This window comes from Zosterops lateralis (genome assembly GCF_965231275.1).
Source record: "Zosterops lateralis genome assembly, chromosome: 3".
Taxonomy (NCBI): Eukaryota; Metazoa; Chordata; class Aves; order Passeriformes; family Zosteropidae; genus Zosterops; species Zosterops lateralis.
The window spans coordinates 114,304,395-114,324,898 of record NC_139764.1 but is presented as its reverse complement, the minus strand read 5'-3'; the positions used below and the strand labels follow the sequence as shown (position 1 = coordinate 114,324,898).

The 20,504-nt window shown below is 62.0% G+C and overlaps 1 protein-coding gene across 2 annotated transcripts in view; it reads right to left on the bottom strand.

The window, feature by feature from the left end:
- Positions 1-4,491: 4,491 nt before the first annotated feature.
- The window catches only part of DNMT3A (DNA methyltransferase 3 alpha), a gene marked incomplete at its 5' end in the record, with an annotated part of 34,342 nt that continues 18,329 nt past the window's right edge, over positions 4,492-20,504 (bottom strand). For both annotated transcript variants that reach the window (XM_083857521.1, XM_083857522.1), the window contains 17 exons: positions 4,492-5,764; positions 5,848-5,966; positions 6,427-6,496; positions 6,970-7,055; positions 7,168-7,316; positions 7,413-7,503; positions 7,762-7,907; positions 8,734-8,818; positions 9,184-9,367; positions 11,716-11,828; positions 11,961-12,040; positions 12,454-12,498; positions 12,706-12,858; positions 13,047-13,203; positions 13,755-13,862; positions 14,601-14,759; positions 15,487-15,702. In XM_083857521.1, coding sequence (XP_083713647.1) covers positions 5,623-5,764; positions 5,848-5,966; positions 6,427-6,496; positions 6,970-7,055; positions 7,168-7,316; positions 7,413-7,503; positions 7,762-7,907; positions 8,734-8,818; positions 9,184-9,367; positions 11,716-11,828; positions 11,961-12,040; positions 12,454-12,498; positions 12,706-12,858; positions 13,047-13,203; positions 13,755-13,862; positions 14,601-14,759; positions 15,487-15,702 — 2,103 coding nt within the window. In that variant the 3' untranslated portion in view covers positions 4,492-5,622. The remainder of the gene's footprint in view (positions 5,765-5,847; positions 5,967-6,426; positions 6,497-6,969; positions 7,056-7,167; positions 7,317-7,412; positions 7,504-7,761; positions 7,908-8,733; positions 8,819-9,183; positions 9,368-11,715; positions 11,829-11,960; positions 12,041-12,453; positions 12,499-12,705; positions 12,859-13,046; positions 13,204-13,754; positions 13,863-14,600; positions 14,760-15,486; positions 15,703-20,504) is intronic.

Below are 20,504 nucleotides of genomic sequence, written 5' to 3'. Positions count from 1 at the left end.
TAAACATGTGCTTTGCCTCATGCTAATTATCCCCACACTCTGTTACTCTCCCTTTGGATCTGTGGGTCCCTGGGCCATGAGTCAGTGGTGGCAACCTGCCCCTGCTGGGTGACCCTTTCCCCTGCTGGAGCTGATTCTGCTCCGTTCCCCAGCTGGTTTTATCAGTTTCTTCCTTATCTTGGGGCTTCTGCTGAATGTCCTTGTGGCTGGTGAGTTCTTCATCCTTGGTACTCCCTCCCAGTGGCGCATCCTTCTTCCCAAGCTTTGTCAGCTCGCCCTAGGTTTGGGATCATTGGATTTATCTTCTTCACACCTGGACAGCAGTTCCAGTTTATCCAGTCCCAGTCCCAGGTACCCACAAGGCATATTTGGGAGGTTTGGGAGGCCACTGGTGCTCACAGCTGCCTCTGTCCATGACCTGGGCTGGTTGACTGACCCGTGTATGAGCATTTGCTTCTCTCCACACACCGCCACAGTGGGGAAATTTTGTCTGGGCAGGTTAAACCAGGATGTGCCAACCGGATCTTGCCTCTTCCAGGCCTGGAATTGGCACCTTCCTGTCATTAAATCCTCCCTCCTATAGGCCTGACAGTGTTGGAGACAGACACTTGTGGTCTTTAGCTCAGGACAGGCCCCAGGGCTGGGGCAGATGTGCAGCTGGGGTCTCACCAGAGCAGAGGGGCACAGTCCCCCCATTCCTGCTGCCCCTGCTGGGGTGGGGGGTCAGCCCAGGACTGGGGGTTCTGAGCTGGGCTTGTCCAGCCTCCCACCCACCTCCTTCCTCTCCCAGGGCTGCTCTTGAATCTGTTCATGCCCCAGCCTGGATTGATCCCGGGGGTTGTCCCAGCCCAGGTGCAGCACCAGCACTTGGCCTGTTTGTCCTTTGTGAGGTTTCCATGGCCCTCAGCAGCCCAGGGACCCTGGCACAGTGTCCTGTGGCACCGTCCTGCACGGCCCCCAAGCTGTCACACCTGTCACAGCCACTGTTTGCCCACTCCGTGCCCACCCACCAACCCAACCACGCTCCAGGCCCCGCCACCCTGGAGGCTGCCACTGGGGGAGGCCCCAGGATTGTCACCTGGCACTGCTCAGCCAGAGGGGAAACTGAGGCAGGAGCTGCACCAGGCAGTTTCCTGACCCACGGCTCACGAGGCAGAAATGGGGAGCTCCCACTTTGTTGGGGGCTCTGCAGCCCCTTAGTGCCCCAAGAGAGCTGGGCTCAACCCACAGCCCCACAGGTGGGACCCCCCTGGCACCCCATTGCTCATTGGGAACCCACCGCTGGGATGCCCCTGGCACCCCATTGCTCATTGGGAACCCACAGTCCCCACCCCTGGGAGCCCCTGGCACCCCATTGCTCATTGGGAACCCAAACTCCTCAGGGCTGGGACCCCACTGTCACCTGGACCCCACCACCCCCAGGGAGCCCAGTGCCCTCCAGGACTCCACAACCACCTGAACTCCCACCACTGGTGCTGGGATCACCCCACACATTTGGATTTCAGCACCTGCCCTGGGACCCCACTGTCCCCCCAGACCCCAAAGCCACCAGGGCCCCACCACCAGGACAGACCACACAACCACACAGAGAAGGTTTTTTTTTTTTTCTCTCTTTTTTTTTTTTTCCTCTTTTTTTCTCTTTTTTTTTTTTGCACAAAACAGGACATTTATTCAAGTGTTCTCCAGCACAAGTACATTAGAAAGGAGCTCGTCTGTATTATACTCTTCTGGGCACCGAAGAAAGAAAAAAAATAAAAAATAAAAATAAAGAAAAGGAGGATGGGATGGAAGCGGGACGGACAGACTTTCTACATCTGCTGCACGCATTGACCTTTATTAGTTCAGAACAGCTATGTCACGAGCAATACTCACACAGATACAACAGCGCCGGGCGCCCGCGGCACCTCCGGCCGTGAAATGCACAGTTCAGCGGCAATAAATAGAGAAGCGACCCTAAAAAAACAAACCAACAAAAAAAACCCAAAAAAAAAAAAAACCGGGGGCAACGAACCGAGAGAGAGAGATAGAGAGAGAAGTAGAAAATAAATCTGGGGTGGGGTAGGGGGGTTTGGGGCTGGGGAAAAAGGGGAGGGAGAGCAGCCGGGGCGGCCGCGGCGGCGCCAAATCAAAGGGAGGAAGGAGGAGGGTACCAGCTCTACGCGCGTATTCCTCGGGATGATGAGTACATGATTCCCACAAATAGTTAAGCGTCAGCTACTTCAATGTCTAGGCTAAAACACATGAAATCTCTCATTTAGTTTTCAAGTACAAAGTTAAAATGCCTTTTTTCTTTTTTGTTTTTTTTTTTTTTAATAATAATATATAAGAGTAAAATAATAGTGCTCTTTGAAACTCCACTACGAGAAACAAAACAGTCATTGTCCAGACAGCAGACTTAATTTAACAATATATATTTTTAATAAAATGTTTTAGCACCGTGTTTGTCCCCACTCCCTCGGCGGATCTTAAGGAATTTAGGCCTTTCTGTGTTGTTTTTTTTTTTTTTTTTGAGTTTTCGTCTAGGGCTGTGCAACAGAATTTGTCTGGTTGTTTTTAAAAAAAGACGTGAGTCGGGTACATTAAAAACTGAACTCTTCTTGCCCCAGGCATCCCCACGGTCCCCCCACCGCCGCCGGCACCTGTTCCCAGCAGGAACCTGCTTCCCACCGGCACCGGCGCCGCAGCACCCGCTGGGACCCAGCCCCCAAAGGTGCAGCAGGGCCAGGGGGGTCCCAGGAAGAGCTGCGGGGCTGGGCTGAGCCGGGGCGGCCCCGGGGGTCCTGCTGGGACCCCCACACCCAGCGCGTGGCCCTGCAGAACCCGCCGACGGTGCCACAGGACGGGGCAGCACCGGCACCCGGAGCTGCAGGGCCACGCAGGGTCAGCACCCAGAGGCTGCAGGACCACGCAGGGTCAGCACCCAGCGCCACGGGGTTGTGCAGGACCAGCACCCAGAGGCTGCAGGACCGTGCACCCAGTGCCACAGAGCCGTGCAGGACCTGTCAACAACGTCGCAGGGCCGTGCAGGACCAGCACCCAGCACCTCAAGGCCATGCAGGATCAGCACCCAGTGCCACAGGGCCGTGCAGGACCCACAAAACGATGCTGTGGGGCCATGCAGTGCCTGCCATCAGCATTGCAGGGCTTGCAAACAGCACTGCAGGGCCATGCAGCACTCGCACCCAGGTCAGTGGGGCCGTGCAGGATCCACAGCCAGCAGTGTGGATCCATGCAGGACCCACAGCCAACGGCACGGAGCCATGCAGGACCCGCAGCGGTGCTGCAGGGCCGTGCAGGACTCGCAGTGCCCCACACAGGATCCTCAGGGCCACGCCAGCCCCACAGACGGGGTGGAGAGGCCACACGGGCTCAGCCAGCAGCAGGCAGGACCAGTGCCTGGTGCAGCAGCCCTGTGCCATCCTGTGCCAGCCAGCCCCGGGAGCGAGCAGAGCCCAGAGCCCGGGGCCGGCTCCCTCCCACCTCATCACCTTCACTCCCCGGCAAAGCCAGGCCCCGCGGTGCCCCCACCGCGGCCACCTGTGCCTGCCCAGCTGCCCGTGCCCCCCGCACCCAGAGGGGCCCCCAAGCCCCCCAGTAGCACCAGGAGGGAGGGGAGGTGGGGGTCCCCTGGCCAGCCCCGCCGCCGTCGGTCCCAGCACCCGGCGGGCCGCGGCTCGCTGCCATTAGCCAGCACCCCGCAGCGAGCGCGGCCCCGAACCCGCACCTTTCACAGTTAGAGAAGAGACAGCGACGGGCCCCCCGGGAGCCTCCCCGTGCCCTAGCACCAGTCCCTGCCACACCGGGTCCGGCCTCCCCGCGGGCACCGGGGCTGCACCGGGCCGGACCCTGCGGCACCGCGGCCGCCAGACCAGTAGCACCATCCACTGCACTGCACTGCATTCCACTGCACTGCACTGCATTCCACTGCACTGCACTGCCAGCACCTGCCTGCGCTCCGTCACACCGCGGCTGCCACCACCACCGACACCGCCACCAACGCCACGGTGTCCCCGCGGGCACCCGTCACCCCCAGCAGGGGCACGGGGCCACCCCACGCGGGGCACCGAGGGGACACGCTCGCTCCAAACCACGCGTGGGGCAGGGGAGCGATGGCCCGGCGGGGCCGCGGTGACGCCGCCGGGGGGGTCCCGTCCCGGCTCACCGGGACATCGCCCTCCTGCCGCCAGCCCGGCCCCGCGGATGTAGCACCAGGGTCCGGGACCCGCAGCCATCCCCGTGCCATGCCGGAAAACGCCCCGGCCGCGCTCCGGCACCGCTCCGTGCCCCCCTGCCCCGCCGGCGTCCCCTGCTGCCGCCCTCGGCCGGAGCCTGTCCGCAGCACCGTGCCCCACGCCGCCCCGGTGGGCAGGGGTACGGCCAGGGGGGCAGAACCCCCCCGGTGCTGCCGCCGGGGCACCGGGGGACGCCGGCACCGGCCCTGCCGGACGCCACGTACGCAGAAGAGCACCAGTACGCTGTGGGGTGGCGCCGGCGGGGCAGGGGGTGCACTGCCGAGGCGCTTCCGTTCGGGACAGAAAAAGGTTATTGCATGACTCGGGATGGAGACGCTTCCGCCCGGCCGCCCCGGCCCTGCCGCTCGCTCGGAAAGGCCCGGCACGTAAGGCAACGTGGAAGCTGATGTCTCGACTCACCCCGCTGTGTAAAGCACCATTATGAAGTCAGGTTGTACAGTAGTAACAGTACCTTTTATATATATATATATCTATATCTCATATCTATCATATATATATAAACTGTAAACAAGAGGTAACAGCGGCTTCTAGGATCTGCTCTCTTCAAGGTTTCCAAATGTGGTTTAGGCACCCAAAATACTGTAGAAAAGGTGTGTGTGTGGTGTGTGTGTCCCCGGCCTCCCTGCCGGGGTCGGCTCCATGTCACCGGAGAGCGGTGCTGGTGGAACAGAGCGAGGCTCAGCCGCCGGGCGCTGGAGCCGCCGGGCGCTGCCGGGGCCGGGGCCGGGCCGGGGCCGGCGCGGACGGAGCGGAGCGGTCTCGGAGCGGGTCTCGGAGCAGAGCGGCTTCTCCTTTGTGCCTCCGCCTCTCTCCAGGCTGGGCTTTCCTTTCCTGCTGCCGTTTCCCCCCCTCTCCGAGAGCGGCGGCGCTGGCGACGGCGGCTCGTCTCGCCCCGCTGCTGCTCCGAGAAGTGGAAACCAAACCGACAGGAAAACCCAGCCAGAAAAGAGCGGAAAAATTAAAAAAAAAAGGTTACCCAAAAAATAAAAATAAAACAAAATAAAAAACTCAAAAAAAAAAAAAAAAAAAAAAGGTTTTGGTTTCTTTTCTTTTTCTTTTTTTTTTGTTTCCTTTTCGTCGCTGTTTGTTTGCGTATGCCGGCTTCATTGTTTGTTTGCTTCCTGTGGTTTTTTTTTTTGTTTGTGTTTTTTTTTTAAATAGCTAAAGCTGATCCTGGGAAATTCCGGAGAGGACACCGACCCCTTTTTTTTCGCTCGGGGAGACGTGTGTGCTGGGTTCCCGTCGGGCTGCGAAATCCCGTCTCTCTTCTGGGTGCTGACTCTTCTCTCATTCCGTGTGTTCACTTCTCTTGGCGTGGATGGGTTTTGTTTCCGACTCGCTCCGTTGTGTGACCAGTTCCTGCCCATCTCTAAACGCAGGCAAAGTATTCCTTCAGGGGCGCGAAGAGGTGGCGGATGACCGGCACGCTCCAGGACCTGCCGAGCAGTCTCTGCCGGGCCAGGCGGCTCATGTTGGACACGTCCGTGTAGTGCACGGGGAACCCGAACACCCTGCGGGAGGGACACGGGATGGGGAGGGGTCAGGGGCGGGCCGTGGGCGGGACTCGGCAAGGCGGTTCCCCCCGCGGTGGTACCTCTCCATCTCCGTGCACCACAGGATGTCCTCCTTCTCGTTCATGAACACGGGGAAGTGCTGGTCCTTGCCCTGCTTGATGGAGTTGGAGCGAGTGGTGATGGTTCGCACTTTGCTGAACTGCAGGAGGCAAGGGCTGGTCAGGCTGGGCTGGGATGGAGCCCCCGGGACACCGGGAGGGAGACCCCCACTGATCCATCCCTCCTGAACCCCCCCATCCTGCACCCCAGGGAGCCTGGGACTGCTGCTGACAGCACTGGAACTCCTGTCCTATTCCTTCAGACATCCCCTCAGCCCCCCACCACCCAAGGTCTGGGAGCCCCCACTGATCCATCCCTCCTGAACCCCCCACCTGTGCTCCAGAGACCCTGGGACTGCTGCTGGCAGCACTGGAACCCCCATCCTGTCCCTTCAGGCACCCCCTCAGCACCCAAGGCCTGGGAACCCTCACTGATCCATCCCTCCCTGAACCCCTCATCCTGTGCCCCAGGGAGCCTGGGACTGCTGCTGGCAGCACTGGAACCCCCGCCCTGTCCCTTCAGGCACCCCCTCAGCCCCTCAGCCCCCAGCCCAGGCTGACCTTTGCTATCCTGCCGTGCTCCAAGCACTCCTGCAGCTCCAGCTTATCGTTGACAGTGGATGCGAGTGGCCTGGGGGGGAGAGAGGGTGGGCAGGGGGTGGCAGAGCTGTGTCCCCACACTGTCCCCCACCACGGGCACAGGGCAGGTCTCCAGCTGGGGGTTGAGGGGGTCACAAGGTGGCCACGGCTGTTCTGGGGGTCTGTGGGAGGTGATGGGCAAGAAGCAGCCAATTCCTGTGGGAGCCCATCTGTGGCCACTGGCTGTGGGCCACCACGGCCAGCATCCAGGAGGGACACAAAGGACACTTAGTGCCACCCCTCCAGCCCAGGAGAGCTGGGACAGGACCAGCCACTCCCATGGGAGAACCACCACAGCTTTCTAGGGTGTGCCATCACCTCTTTGTGAGGCTCCTGCTCTCGCCCAGCACTGACCAGGGTCAGAGGATCCCCAGAGCCACATTGTGGGCTGAGGGATGAGCCAGGAGTGCAGCCCACCCTCCCAGAGCCAGGCCAGGGGCTCGGCTTTGTGCTGCTCTCACCTACCTGTTCATGCCGGGCAGGTTCCCCCAGAAGTACCGTGCCCGGTGCGCTGCAGACACTTCTTTGGCATCGATCATGACGGGATTGGACTGAGGGAGGGACAGAGGGAAAGGTCAGCGGGGCTGGGCAGCTCCCCTTGCTGTGGGGTGGGAGCTGGGGGTCCCCAGGGCTGCCGTGGGGTGAGCCCAGGCGGGCACTGACCTCCAGGAAGCGCGAGATGTCCCTCTTGTCGCTCACCCCCATGGCCACCACGTTCTCAAAGAGCCAGAAGAAGGGCCGGTCGTCGCCCTCCTTGGGCCGGGCTTCGTGGAGCAGGCGGTAGAACTCAAAGAAGAGGCGCCCGGTGCCCTCTGAGGGGAGAGACATGGGGCTGGGCTAAGGGCTGGGGGTCTCTGTCAGCCCTGGGGGGCCGGCCCCCACCCCGTGGAGCCCCAGCCCTCTCCTACCGTAGAGACCCTTCCTGGCCGGGTTGACGATGGACAGGTCGTTGCAGGGGCTGCCCCCAATCACCAGATCGAAGGGGCCCCACTCCTGTATCTGCAAGAGGGAAAGGAGACCTCAGGTGAGCCAGGTGCTGCCACAGCCTGGGGGACAGGGGGCCTGATAGTGGCTCCTGGAGCGTGATGGGACCCACCACCAGGACACTGAGTCACTGGCCACGCACAGGACACCCTGACACTCCCACCCTGGGCTTGGGAGCGTTGCTCAAACACTCCTGGAGCTGTGGCAGCCCTGGGGGGGCTGCGGGGCTGGCAGGGAGGGGCTCAGGAGGAGAAGGGGCAGCAGGGGACGTACGTGTTTCTGGGTGACATTGCGGACGTCCCCGACGTACATGATCTTGCCCTGGTGCCTCACCATGCCCACGGTGATGGAGTCCTCGCACACCTCGGAGGCGATGTACCTGTCCACCTGGATGCCCAGGTCCTTCAGCACCAGCAGGCCTGCAGGGAGCCACGGGGAGGGGCCATGAGCCCTGTCCCCACCTGTGCCACCCCCCAGGGCTGTCCCCCTTCCTGCTCCCCTCTAGGGTGGGACCCCCAGGGGTGGAGACGACAACGGAGGCTGCCATGGGAACACCCACAGGTCTGTCCACATCTGCTGGGTGCTGAAAACATGAGGTTTTGTGTTCTGACAGGTAGTTACCCTGTCAGGAGGGCACTGCCTTTGGCTTGAGGCTGAGTGACACAAAGGGAAGTGGCTGGGTGTTACATGTGAGGCTGTGGTGGGACTGCACCAAGATGCTGCATTTTCTTGATTTGGAGTGACATCTGTAATTTTGTTTTTAATTCCCTTTGACCCAGGAAACTCAAATATTATGCAGAAATTAATTTTCACTGCGCTAAAGATTTCCAATTCTTGAGGTTCATTGGGTGCTTCAGGGAGAGATTTGGTCCAGACACCCCATTCCTCAGTGGGATTTGCAACAAATTGTAAAAGACCTGGGGAGACATTTTTTGGTATTGGCCCAGTCTCACCAAGCAGGTCGAGAAAGGCTTTCCTGGACTTGAGTTGGTTAAACAAATGTTATCCAGGCCTGATGCATCGGCCAAGGTCACCCAAACGTTGGTTTTTGGTTGACTCACGGGCAGGGCCGCATTACTTAGGGCAAACAACAAAACAATAAAGCACAAGTATGAATGTCTGACTTGGTATCAGCCACACACCCTGTGCCCTGAGACCACTGGCTGCTCTCACCCCACAACCCAACCCCACACACGCCCTGGGGGGAGCCCTGCAAGGGCCGTGGGGCCAGGGACCCCCACCCACCTGTGGCGATGCCATCAAAGAGCGACAGCACCCGGATGGGCTTCCTCTTCTCAGCTGGGACTGGCGGGTACACCTTGGGTGGGTCCTGGAAACCAGGGGCATGGGGTGAGTGGGGAGGGGCTGGGGACAGTAGGAGGGGCTGGGGGACAGCGGGGATGGGGCTGGGGGTGAGCAGAGAGGGGCTGGGGGGGCAGCAGGGAGGGGCTGGGAGACAATGGGGATGGAGCTGGGGATGAACAGGGAGGGGCTGGGGACAGCAGAGACTGGGCTGGGGGACAACGGGGAGGGGGCTGTGGGGACAGCAGGGACGGGGCTGGGGATGAACAGGGAGGAGCTGGGGACAGCAGGGATGGGGCTGGGGACAACAGGGATGGGGCTGGGGGTGAGTGGTGAGGGGCTGGGGGGCAGTGGGGAGGGGGCTGGAGGGGACAGCAGGGACGGGGCACTCACAAACTCCTGGTCGTGGTTGTTGGCAAAGAACATCTGCAGGCGCGAGGGCCAGTCCTCCCGCCGCCGCAGCAGCCCGTAGACGCCCTTGTGGCCGCACATGTAGCAGTTCCAGGGGTCCTCCTTGATGGCTGCCTGAGCTGCCCCCGGGCCCACCAGCAGGTCCACGCACTCCACGCAGAAGCACCTGGCACAGGTGGGAGCCAAGGTCAGCACTGAGGCTCGTGCCAGGGTGGTGACACAACCAGGGTGGTGACATTGACCCAGCTCCAACTGGAGCGTCACCCACTGGGGTCCCACAGATGTGCCCACACACAGCCGTGGTCTGAGACCACTGGCATTTCCCAGGCATTGCCCCAGCCCCACAGCAGGCCTGTGGCATCACCAAAACCTCATCACCCCAAACCAGAACTGGCATTACCCCAAACCCCACACAGGACCCCATCACCAAAAGCCTCAACATGAAAACCTCGGTCCCACACCAGACCTGGGACATCAGCAGAACTGCTGAGCTCCACAGCAGCACTGGAGCACTGCCAGACCCTCCCTCAGACCTACAGCATCCTGTCACTGCCAAATCATCCAAATCCCTGGACTGGTGTCACCCAAAACTCTGTGGCAGGACCACACCATCTCCAGTTTGGGGCATCACCAAAACTTGCCCCAGTCCCACAAACCAGGACCAAGGCACCACCAAAACCTCCCAGCCCCAAACCACAATCAGCATCACCCAATCCCCATGCCAGGACTGTGGCATCACCAAGACTTCCCAGCTCCATCCAGGCATGACCAGGGCATTGCCAGAACTCCCACACCTGGACCAGAACATTACCAAAACCTCCCAACCCTACACACGAGGACTGTGGCATCAGTAAAACATCCCAGTCCCAAACCAGGACTGGCACCATCAACAGCCCATGGCAGCAATGTGTCTCCATGAAAACCTTTCCAGTCTTGCACTGGGACATCACAAATCCTCCCAGCCCCAAACCAGGACTGGCATCACTGAATTCCTACACCAGGACTGAAGCATCACCAGAACTTCCCATGCTGGGACTGTGGCATCACCAAAACATTCCCAAGGCCCACACCAGGACTGGCAGCACCCCATTTCCACGCCAGGTCTGTGGCAAAACCTGCCAAAAATCTCTCTAGCTCCACACGAGGACTGAACATCACAAAATCCCCCAGACTGGTGTTGAGGTGAATACATCTGGTCCAGGCAGTGGGTCTGAAATGCAGATTGAGCTGCAGAGGTTGAGCTGAGCTGAACTGCTGAGCTTTGGAATAACAAAGAGGACAAGAAGGAAGGGTGACCCAGCTGGATGAACTGACACAGAGACACAGCAGGGGTCAGGACAAGGTAACAAAGGAGATGAAGAGAGGTGCCTGCCAGCCAGGTGGAAGGATGAGCTGAGCAGCCTGGAGGAACAGTGAGACTCGGGGACACTGAGAGGATAAAACTGAGGGGTTCTTTTGTTGGGATCCCTCCTCGGAGACACCAGCTCAAGCTGTTTGTATTTCTGTGCCACAAGTAAATGACTTTACTGACCAAGGCACGTGAGACTGCCATTGGAAACTGGGCTCTGACTGGGCACGGGGCTGTGGGGAGTCACACTGGCAGTGACAGCCCAGGAGGCTCAGGAATGCTCAGACTGGGAAATTTCCCTGATGACATCACCCAACTCCCATGCCAGGACTGGCATCACCAGAACTTCCCAGCCCCACACAGGACTGGCATCACTGACTGTGATGGGACTGTGGCACCACCACAGCCTGGGCTGGGACACCAAACCCCAACACAGGGACAGTGGCACCACCAGAACCTCCCAGTCCCATGCCAGCTCTGGCACCACCACACCCACCTGCCTCTGTGCCACAGACCACGGCACTGCCAAAACATCCCAGCCCCAAAGAGGACCAGCATTGCTGAACTCCTGTGCCAACACTGTGGCATCACCAAACCTTCCCAGTCCCTTTCTGAGACTGGGACATCACCAAAACTCCCCAGTCCCTTTCTGAGACTGGGACATCACCAAAACTCCCCAGTCCCACACCAGGACCGGCATCACCAAAACCACGTGGCAGGAACGTGGCAACACCAAACTTATCCAGCCTCATGACAGACAGGAGAGGGGCCCCAGGGAAAGCTGCCTGCTTCCTCCCCAGCCCTGTGGCACCCCCAGCCCCACACCTGCAGCCCCCCCAAGCTACCCAGCCCCACACCTGCAGGCCCCTCAGTCCCACACCTGCAGGCCTCTCAGTCCCACACCTGCAGCCTGACACCTGCAGCCCCCCCAGCCCCACACCTGCAGCACCCTGGCCCCAGACCCACACCTGCAGGCCCCTCAGTCCCACACCTGCAGCCCCACACCTGTAGCACCCCCAGCCCCACATCTGCAGCCCCCCAAGCTACCCAGCCCCACACCTGCAGCCCCACATCTGCAGCCCCCAGCCCCACACCTGCAGCACCCTCAGCCCCACACCTGTACCACCCCCAGCCCCCCTGGCCCCATGGCACCCCCAGCCCCACACCTGCAGCAGTTGTTGTTGCCACACATGAGGACCTCGCGGCCGCCGCAGCAGATGGTGCAGTAGGACTGGTACCCATCGTCGTCGTACTGGTAGGCGCACTCCAGAAAGCAGTTCTGGGGACAGCCGGGGTGTCACTGCGGGCTTGGGGACACTGGGGACCCCGGGACAGGCTGGGGCACCCTGTGGGACCCCGGGACAGGCTGGGGCACCCTGTGGGACCCCCCTGGCCCTGCACCACGCCGTACCTTGCAGTTTTGGCACATGCCCCCGATGAACAGAGGGTGCTCCAGGGTGACATTGAGGCTCCCGCAGGAGATGCAGATGTCTGGGGGAGAAGGGGACACATCACCCTGGCACCCCATCCCAGCGTGGGGACACCCCAACTCCTGTCCTGCAGTCCCCAGGACACACTCACCCCATGCTGGGGTCACACCAGAGCTGGGGACCAACGCTGGGAGCAGCAGGCAGGACTCCCACTGCCCTTCAGCCCCACACCCCAGACCCCAACGAGCCCCTGTGTCCTGGGGATCCCTGCCACCATCCAGGGTGGGCCACTGCCACCTCACAGCTGCTGTCCCTGCTGCCAGCCAGGCTGAGGGGGGTGGGACAAGCCTGGCCTTGTTTCCTCGAGCTGTCCCCACACCCCTCTGTGCCCCTCTGCCCTGAGAAGCCCAGGCAGGGAGGGACAGACCCCCAGCCCAGCCCATGCCCTGGGTGCAGGACGAGCCCCACACTCACCTTCGATGTTCCTGCACTTCTGCCGGACCTCGTACACCAGCCGCTCTGGGGGAACAGGGGCGTCAGGGGGGCCTGGCCCCAGCCAAGGCCCCTCGTGGTGTGGGGTGAAGGGAGGGACTCCCCAGGAGGGAAGGACTGTGGGGGAGAAGCCTGGAGCAGCTCTTGTCCCCCCACCCCCTCAGTGAGCCTGGCCAAAGCACCCCCTGAGGGAGGAGTGGTGGGGCACGGGGCACCCCCAGCCCCCGTGGGTACCTCGGGTGCGCTCGTCGATGATCTCCTTGACCTTGGGCTTCTCCTGGGTTGTGCTTTTCCGGGGTTTTTTGGCGGGTGGGGGCGGTGCGTAGGCGGCTGCCTCGGGCTCCACCCACATCTCCGTGTAAACTTCTTTGTAGGGGTTCCTCTCCTCTGTGGGACCAAGGGGGTGTCAGTGGAGTTCCCCCCATCAAATCCCATCACCAGGGTCCCAACCCCCTGGGACCTCCCAGCCCACAGGCCCGTCCCACGCCGGTGACACCAGAGCTGACAGTGAGTGTCCCCAGAGCCCCCTGGGCAAGTGTCCCCAAGGGCCACACCCCAGGCAGGGCCCCGCTCACCTTCAGGGGGCTCCAGCCCCTTGGGGCCCGAGGGCTGGAACCCGCCCAGGGCCCACTCGATCATCTGCTTGTTCTGGATCTCCACCACCTTGGACGTGTCGGTCTCGTCGTTCTCGGGGCACGCAGGGAAGATCTTCCCGGCCCGGCTGCTGGCCACCTGCAGGGAGGGATGGCAGGTGTCGTCACCCACCCCGTCACCCACCCACAGGGGGTCACCCACCCCGCAGGGGGGTCCCCAGCCTCCTCCCCCTGGCTGCTCCCACACTGCCCACCCACCAACCAGGCAGGCCCTGGCCTCGGGGGGACCAACACGGTCAGGACCCTCCACGAGGGACCCCCAGCACTGCTGAGAACTCCCAGAGACAGGATCCCCCCCTGAGAACTCCCAGAGACAGGATCCCCCCCCGAGAACTCCCAGAGACAGGATCCCCCCCTGAGAACTCCCAGAGACAGGATCCCCCCCCGAGAACTCCCAGAGACAGGATCCTCCCCCTGAGAGACCCTCCCAGCAGTGCTGAGAGATGCCCTGAGCCCCAGAGACCCCCAGAACTCCTCATACCCCTACCTGGGACTCCCTCACAGAGTCCTTAGACCCCCACACCTTATAAGAGACCTCCAGGTGGGGCAGGAGGGGAGGCAGGGCTGGGTCCTGGCAGGGTGCAGAGGCAGCTGCTGCTCCCACAGCCCCGGGGACGTGTCCCCACTCACCTGCAGCACCTCGTAGATGGCCTTGCGGTACATGGGCTGCTTGTTGTAGGTGGCCTGGTGGAAGGCGCTGGCGAAGGAGCTCAGGGGCAGCAGCTTCTCCACGCACACCTGGGGATGGGACAGGAGGAGGTGACCGTGGGGACACCGTGGGGACACTGTGGGGACACTGGCAGCAGCAGCAGAGGGACTCCTGTCACCACCCGCCCCCGGGGGCGTCACTCACTGCAGTGGTGTGGGTTTGGTTTTATCAGGTTTATGGATGTATTTGTTCCTTGTATTAAGTTCATTTTTATAAGTTGTAATGGTTTGCCCCATGTCACCCATGTTCCACCCTCATTGGTTTCACCCCAACCCCAGTTATGTGTCAGTCAGAAGTTTTCCAGCCCCTGGGCCTTGTCTGTCACTTTGGGGTCTCTCCCAAAAGTCTGGAAAGTTCCAGTGAGGACCCCAAGTGATGGGACAAGACTTCAGCTGTCTCCCCACCCGAGTTATTGATTTGTTACAATGTGTGTCATTTATCCAGAGAGCCCTTTGGCCCCTGATTTGTCCCCATCCCTGAGTTCCTCCCCCCAATAAAAGGTGTTGCACTGGGGGGGTTCAGAGAAGATTTTTTTCCCCGCTGCTTCTGCTGAGGGGTGTCTGCTGGGGCAGATAAATAAATAAATGATGAATAAAGCCAGCAGTTAACCCAGAACAGCCTCCTCTTTTCTCCTGCTGTCGTTGCTTCACTCCTTTGGGCAAGACAAGAACTCCCAGGGGTCAGTGAGGTCCATCCTGCTCCCAAACCCTTCCCTGTGGAGGTGTCAGGGCTGGCCCAGGCAGAGAGGAGACCCCTCCAGAACTCACCACGGAGAACTTGCCGTCGCCGAACCACATGACCCAGCGGGTGCCCTCGGCGGCGCGGCTGCGGCCGGTCATCCACCAGGACACGATGCGGCCGGGCCACCACGAGAAGCCGCGCAGTTTGCCCCACACCAGCTCGCCGATGCCGAACCCGCGCCCGTCCTGCCCGGGGGGAGAGGAGGTGGAGGATGATGATTGTGAAAAATGAGGTTCGCTTTTTGGTAAATTTTAAGAAATATGTTTAATAAAATAATTATATATATATAAAATAATTATATATATATATATATATATATATAAATAAAAATATGTTTAATAAAATAATAAAATAATTAAGGAGATAAAAAAAGCCAAGTACGGCCGGGCCGGGTGACTTGGCATTCAGCCCAGTCCACACTTCGCTATTTCAGAGACACTCGTTAAATACTCTTCTCGTTATATTAATATATGAATATTCATAAAATTCCATAAACTAGTTTCTATATTTTAGGAACTGTTTTGCATGGCTCCTCCTTGGGTCCGCCTTTTTAGAGCATGCGTGTTTTGTGGCTGTGTCTTTTTTATCGCTTCTAGCTCGGGCTTTGGTTGATGTTTTCTTTAGGTGGGAGATGCTGATGGTTGGTGTATCAATAGCAGGGTCCTCTTTACATGTTCACTGGGTGTTATCCCCACCAAACAGACAGTTTAAGCACATTAAATCAGTCACTACCACTATGCCTAGTTTTCTAAAAGCAGAAATAAAAACTTACATCCTATATCCTTACCACAACATTATTAACCATAGAGCACGCATCCTGCGAAAAGCCAACTTTATATAAAATATATGTAACAATGATGATGATGATGGAGGGAGGTCACACCGAGGGCTCAGCCCTGCCCTGCCCCTCACCTCGTACTCGGGCTCGTCGTCGGCGGATTTGGAGGCGTTCTTGTCGCCGGCCTCGGCCACGGCGGGCTCGGGGGTGGTGGCCACGCTGGGCGAGGCGGGGTCGGTGGGCTGCTGCGGCCCGGGCGGGGGGCTGGCCTCCTCCTCCTTCTGCGCCTCGGCCCGCGCCGGCTCCTCCACCACGTTCATCACGGCGATCACCTTGGCCTTCTTCTCCGCCTGCGGGGACACGGCGGGGCCTGGCACCGGGGGCACCGGGGCACGGCGGGGCATCGCCCCCAAAGGCCTGAGGGAACCCCCGGCCCGGCCGCCGGACCCACCGCGGGGCCTGGGCCGAGAGCCCCTGCCTCAGTTTCCCCCTATGGACCCCCGGGGCTTATCCCGGGAGCCCCGGGCCATCCCGGGACCCTCTGTGCTCATCCCGGGAGCCCCGGGCCCATCCCGGTACCCCCTGTGCTCATCCCGGTACCCTCTGTGCTTATCCCGGGAGCCCCGGGCCCATCCCGGTACCCCCTGTGCTCATCCCGGTACCCTCTGTCCTCATCCCGGTACCCTCTGTCCTCATCCCGGTACCCTCGGAGCTCACCCCAGTCGATGTCACCCTCTCCGGGTCCCCCCCTCGGGTCTCCCCGTGCCCGGCCGGCTCTCCCCGGGCGGTGATGCCGGTCCCGGTGCCGGTGCCGGTCAGGTCCCCGCGGGGAGGCCGGGCCGGGGCGGAACTCACGGAGCCGGAACGCGCGGAGCCGGCCGGGCCGGTGCGGGTCAGCCCGGCGGCCCTTTGTCTGGGCTCCGGGTCACGTGGTGCCGCCCGGCCCGCCTGGTTGGCTGGGGGGGGTGGGGGGGGCGGGGGGGTGCGGGCCGGACCGGAACCCGAGGGGAACCGAACGGAACCGAACGGGACCGAACGGGACCGAACGGGCCCGAGCGGACTCGGAGTGACCGAGAGGAGCCGAAAAGACCCGAACGGCGCCCGGGCCGGAGCCGAAGGGAACGGAACGAAACCGAACAGAACCGAACAGAACCGAAAAGAACCGAACGGAGCCGAACAGAACCGAACGGAGCCGAGCGGTCTCCGGGCCGGACCCGAGCGGTCCCCGGCAGACCCGAACGGTTCCGAGCGGAGCCGAAGGAGGCCGAGCGCACTCCGGGCACGGAACCGAGCGGAGCCGAAGGGCCCCGGGCCCGGTGCCGGTGCCGCTTACCCGCTGTGCTCCCGGTCCCGGCCCAGTCCCGGTGCTTCCCGCCCCAGCCCCGCCGGTGTCCCGGTGCCTGCCCGGCCCTCCCGGTACTCACGGCCGCGCTCCGCTCCGCTCCGGGCTGGGCTGGGCTGGGCCGCGCCTCCCGCCGCCTTTTGTCCCGGGGCCGCGGCCCCCCGGCCTTTGTGCCGAGCGCCGGGACGGGGCGGGGGCGGCGGCGCCCCGGGGGCCTCGCCCCGCACGGCTGGAGCCGCCCCCGCCCCCCGCACCGGGCCCGGCCACCGCCTGGGGATGGGGACACCGGTACTGCTGCCTGGGGATGGGGACACCGGGGCCACCGCCTGGGGATGGGGACACCGGGGCCGCCGCCTGGGGATGGGGACACCGGTACTGCTGCCTGGGGATGGGGACACCGGGGCCGCCGCCTGGGGATGGGGACACCGGGGCCGCCGCCTGGGGATGGGGACACCGGGGCCGCCGCCTGGGGATGGGGACACCGGGGCCGCCGCCTGGGGATTCGGACACCGGTACTGCGGCCCGGTTCGGCCCGGTGGGGGGGGACACGGGTGTGGGGTCACACTGACCGGTGCAGACCAGTACAGACACTCCACTGCTCCAGTACAGACCAGTATAGCCCAGTGTGGACACCGGTGTGGGGTCACACTGACCAGTACAGACCAGTACAGACACTCCACTGCCCCAGTTCAGCCCAGTACGGACACTCCACTGCCCCAGTTCAGCCCAGTACGGACACTCCACTGCCCCAGTTCAGCCCAGTGCAGACACTCCACTGCCCCAGTTCAGCCCAGTACAGACACTCCACTGCCCCAGTTCAGCCCAGTGCAGACACTCCACTGCCCCAGTTCAGCCCAGTGCAGACACTCCACTGCCCCAGTTCAGCCCAGTGCAGACGGGACACGCTCGGGGTCCCTGCACCCCCCCCCAGCCCGGGGGTCTCTGGGGGTCCCATGGTGCGGTGGCTCCAGGACTCCTCTGTGTGCACAGGGGGACACAGGGGTGGGTGGTGTCACCCCCGGGGGGACAGCGGGACCCCTGCCCTGCCACCCCCTGCTTGGGGCTCCCGGAGCCACCAACACACGCCCGGACCCCGAGAGAACCTGAGCACGGCTGTGCCCCAATGGGACCCTCTGTGTCCCCCCGGGTGACAGTGGGGTGACACCACCCTGTCCATGTCCCCCGGGTGACAGTGGGGTGACACCACCCTGTCCATGTCCCCCGGGTGACAGTGGGGTGACACCACCCTGTCCGTGCCCCCTCGGGTGACAGTGGGGTGACACCACCCTGTCCGTGCCCCCCTGGTGACAGTGGGGTGACACCACCCTGTCCATGTCCCCTGGGTGACAGTGGGGTGACACCACCCTGTCCGTGTCCCCTGGGTGACAGTGGGGTGACACCACCCTGTCCGTGTCCCCTGGGTGACAGTGGGGTGGCAGCAGGGACACCTCCCTTCCTCCAGCCCAGCTCGGGCTTTGAGGACCTGGATGTTTGGGGACACGAGTTTGGGGCCAAAGGACACGGGGTGGGTGTCCTGGGGCAGGGTCAGGGCAGCACCCCGTGTCCCCCGCCCCCACTCAGTGCTGGTCCCCACCGGGCCCGGCTCTGCCCGAGGGGACAGGAAATGTCCCATCGCCGATCGTTAAGGGACATCAGTCTGGATACTCCGCTGGATAATTGTCCCAAGCTATCCCTGCCCTGGGGCCACCGGCAGCTCTGCCAGCCCCGCCCTCATCCTCAGCCCCATCCCCAATTCATGTCCTTGCCTTAACCCCACCCTCATCTCCATCTCCATTCTACCTGCATTCCTGCCCCCATCTCCATCTCCATCCCCATCCCCATCCCCATCCCCAATCCCTGTCCTTGCCTTACCCCCACCCTCATATCCATCTCCATTCCACCTGCATTCCCACCCCCATCTCCATCCCCTGCCCCATCCCCATTCCCTGTCCTTGCCCCACCCCCATCCTCATCTCCACCTTTATCCCCTCCTCATCTCCATCTTTATCTCTTCCTCATCCCATCTCCATTCCATCCTCAGCCACCTCACCCCCATCCCACTCCCACCTTCATCCTTTGCCACCCCCATCCCCTTCATCCCAAGCCCATCCCCATCTCCACAGCCGGCACAGGGTGGGGGGTCCCAGCCCAAGGGGTCCCGGTGTGGACATGAGAGGGCCAGCACCTGGCTGTGATGTCCCTGTCATCGTGCTGGCCCCAGGTGTCCCTGTCCCTGTGCCAGCTGCACCCCTCAGAGGCTGAGGGGATGAGGAAGAGGAGGGCAGGCTGGAGGGGGCTGGGCTGTTCCTGTGCCCACCACAGCGGGGACAGACAGTGGGGAGTGTCCCCAAAATGGGACATGGGCAGTGGGTGGCACAGAGGGGGTGGCCCCAGCACCAGCCAGGGATGGGGGCACCTGTGAATGGTCACTGGGCCACCAGCCAGCTCTGCTCCCCAAAATCATTGCCCAGAAGTGACCAATGACAGGTTTGGGGGCCCTGCATGGTTTGGGGAGCTCCATCAAGAGGAACCTGCCTGTGCCAAAGATCTGGAGAGACGGGGCAGGACATGGGGGCTGTGCCTGGGGACCCCTTCCTGGAGGAGGGAGGGAGCCGGGAGCTGTGCCCTGGGGGACACTGTGAATGTACCAGCTGTGGCGTGTGTCCCATGGGGACACTGTGGCTGTGCCAGCCATGCCCTGTGCCCCACGAGATGTCCTGGCTGTATCAGCCATGCCCAGTGCCCCACAGGATGTCCTGGCCATGCCAGCCATGCCCAGTGGGACACCCTGGCCGTGCCAGCCATGCCCTGTGCCCCATGGGATGTCCTGGCCATGCCAGCCATGCCCAGTGGGACACCCTGGCCGTGCCAGCCATGCCCTGTGCCCCACGGGATGTCCTGGCCATGCCAGCCATGCCCTGTGCCCCATGGGATGTCCTGGCCATGCCCAGTGGGACACCCTGGCCGTGCCAGGCTCCGCTGTGTCCCTGTGGGTGCCAGCAGGAGGCTGCTGTTATAAACAGCGCCAAGGAGGTGGCACAGGGGGACACATGGCCAGGGAGACCCGCTGGCAGTGGGGGACAGTGCTGAGAACGGGGTGAGGGGGCTGTGATGGGGACCCTGGAGCACCCTCAGAGCCCCTGTCCCTGATGGCCACGAGCAGCTGCCGGCACCACGGCCACCCCGTGCCACACACTGTGTCACACCCCGGGTCCCTGGAAACCAGCGGGGACAGGGAGCACATCCCGGGGGACAAGGGAAACCAGCAGAACAAGGAAAACCAGTGAGAACAGGCGGCACATCCTGGGGGTCAAGGAAAACCAGCAGGACAAGGAAAACCAGCGGGACAAGGGAAACCGGCGGGACAAAGGAAACCATCGGGCAGCACATCCCAAGGGATAAGGGAAACCAGCGGGGCAAGGGAAACCAGAGGGACAAGGGAAACTGGCAGGAATGGGCGGCACATCCCGGGGGACAAGGGAAACTGGCAGGAACAGGGAACACATCCCAAGGGATAAGGGAAACCAGCAGGACAAGGAAAACCAGAGGGACAAGGGAAACTGGCAGGAACGGGTGGCACATCTCGAGGGACAAGGGAAACCAGCAGGCCAAGTGAAACCAGTGGGAACAGGGAGCACATCCGGGGGGACAAGGGAAACCAGTGGGACAAGGGAAACCAGCGGGACAAGGGAAACTGGCAGGAATGGGCGGCACATCCTGAGGGACAAGGGAAACCAAAGGGACAAGTGAAACTAGTGGGACAAGTGAAACTGGCGGGAACGGGCGGCACATCCCAAAGGAAAAGGGAAA